The sequence below is a fragment of the Etheostoma cragini genome, chromosome 20, assembly GCF_013103735.1.
Source record: "Etheostoma cragini isolate CJK2018 chromosome 20, CSU_Ecrag_1.0, whole genome shotgun sequence".
Taxonomy (NCBI): domain Eukaryota; kingdom Metazoa; phylum Chordata; class Actinopteri; order Perciformes; family Percidae; genus Etheostoma; species Etheostoma cragini.
This window is the reverse complement of record NC_048426.1, coordinates 24,007,741-24,009,926: the sequence shown is the minus strand read 5'-3', so window position 1 is coordinate 24,009,926 and position 2,186 is coordinate 24,007,741. Positions and strand designations below refer to the sequence as shown.

The window sequence follows — 2,186 nt, the reverse complement described above, 5'->3', positions numbered from 1 at the left end:
TTTTTGGAAAAAGGCTGCAATGAAACAAAGAGTGAAAAATTTAAAGGGGTCTGAATACTTTCCGTACCCACTGTATGCGTAGAGGTTTATGCCTTAAGCCAGAGGTCCAGGGTTCGAATCCCACCTGTGACGATTCCCTACATGTCCTCCTATTCCAAAGTAGTGTCTTCAAAAAGAAACTCAAATGCAGAAGGATTTTTTTTTTAACTTACAGCAAATTTGAATCAATGTTTGAACATGTAACTAGAAATCAATATTCATATGATGTAATTTTTGATTGTTTAAATACATCTCAGTTCCAAAGAAGGTTACCTACTATATCTCTGACTAAGGCTTTGTGCAAAAGAAGTACATTTGAACATTTTGCCAACAAATTATTCGGTATTTATTCATACTTCATTACTTCAATTCACAAAAAACCATGTAGCAGCGAGGTACTTTCTTCAGTTCATATTCTTCTCATTGGGATTACGTCAGGTTCAAAGTCACTATTTCTCCCGGCTTTTAAGATGAAAATGCAAAAAATAAAGCTAATTTAAATTTTTGGAAAATGTAAATGGAAAATATACAGTATATAGTGTGTAATATGAAGTATATTTAAGTATATTTTGTTGAAAATTAGATTAGATTCTTTCCATTTCTGCTGTCTTTCTCTTTTTTTGGGTTACAAAAGGACGTGTCAGGTCAAAAAGTTTTCTTTGATTTCTTTTCCGGGTCAAACGTGACGTGATTCTTGTTTTTAGAGTATTTTGCATGTTTTAACCCACCTGGCTCTGCTGCAGCAGCTTCTGGCAGAGTTTCAGCACGGAGGCGACTCCTCGGCGTCGGGCTCGCACCTCCGAACACAGCGCCTGGGTGGGGGGGGGGGGGGGACAAGGACAAGGTCAGGTCAAGGTCTTCCGTCAACATGGAAAATCAACACTTTTGTTGACGCTTTTATCGCCGTTTTTTAAAGTTTTTCTCACTTTTTTTAACACTTTTTTTTAAGCTTTTTTAACTTTTACTCAATACTATTTCAAAAACACTTCCATTTGTTTTACAATGCGATAAAATTGAATAAGACGCCCCAAAATTAATGAAAGTAGAGATTTGTACTTGGCAAAGAGCGTTGGGTGGAATCAATCATGTTATTTTGGGGAATTAAAAAGAAGATGAAGACAAGGACAGGAAGTAGAACAGGAACAGGAAGTAATTCTTTTGGAGATCCTGGTCAACTAGTGGCTGTTGTAGCAGTGTTTTCCATTGAGAACGAGCTAGCATGCTACGGTTAGCCACCTCGTCTCTAGTGACATAGAAAGCCGTGCAGATGTTGGACAGCTCACCCGGAGACTGAGGACGGAGGACATTCAGAAACCGGATCAGCGGACATTCAAAAACCGGGTCAGAGGACATTCAGAAACCGGATCGGATGACATTCAAAATACGGATCAGAGGACATTCAGAAACCGGATCGGATGACATTCAAAATACGGATCAGAGGACATTCAGAAACCGGATCAGAGGACATACAGAAACCGGATCGCAGGACATTCAGAAACCGGATCGCAGGACATTCAGAAAACGGATCAGAGGACATTCAGAAAATGGATCAAAGGACATTCAGAAACCGGATCGCAGGACATTCAGAAACCAGAACGAAGGCCATTCAGGAACCGGATCGCAGGACATTCAGAAACCAGATCTCACTCAAAACAGCATTTTTTTTCCAAGTTTGTTTGCATGTGAAAGCCCAAAATAACACCCTAAATCCAAAAAAAGTGATTTATTTCATAGTGTGTAACAATTCCTACTTACTCTCACAGGTTTTTATTACAACACACAGTTTATGTGATATGTTTTTAATAGAAACAAACGGTCTTTATGAATGCTCTGTGTTGCGAAGCACGTTGTAAAGTTGATTTTGAAAAGTGCTCTATCATAAAGATAATTAGTAGTACAAAACATCGTCATTACCGACAGGAAATGGACAAAACTGAGTGAAGAAGACCGAGTTTGTAATAAAGCGGATTGCTCCTTTAAACCACCGCCAAGAAGAAGATCTCTCCGTTTCTCTGCAGGTCGGTGCAACCAAATTCAGGTCATTCATAACAATTAATTAGCATAAAGTCAAATCCAGCCCACAGATCCTATATCAGCAGTAACGGTGCGTAAAATAAAATGACAACAGCCAGTATCCCCCCCCCCCC

General features: G+C 39.2%; 1 protein-coding gene across 1 annotated transcript in view; it reads right to left on the bottom strand.

Annotated features, from left to right (window-relative positions):
- Positions 1-2,186, bottom strand: part of akap6 (A kinase (PRKA) anchor protein 6) — a 158,542-nt gene that overhangs the window by 16,172 nt on the left and 140,184 nt on the right. The window contains exon 17 of the mRNA XM_034859174.1: positions 768-851. Within this exon, the coding sequence (XP_034715065.1) occupies positions 768-851 (84 nt within the window). The remainder of the gene's footprint in view (positions 1-767; positions 852-2,186) is intronic.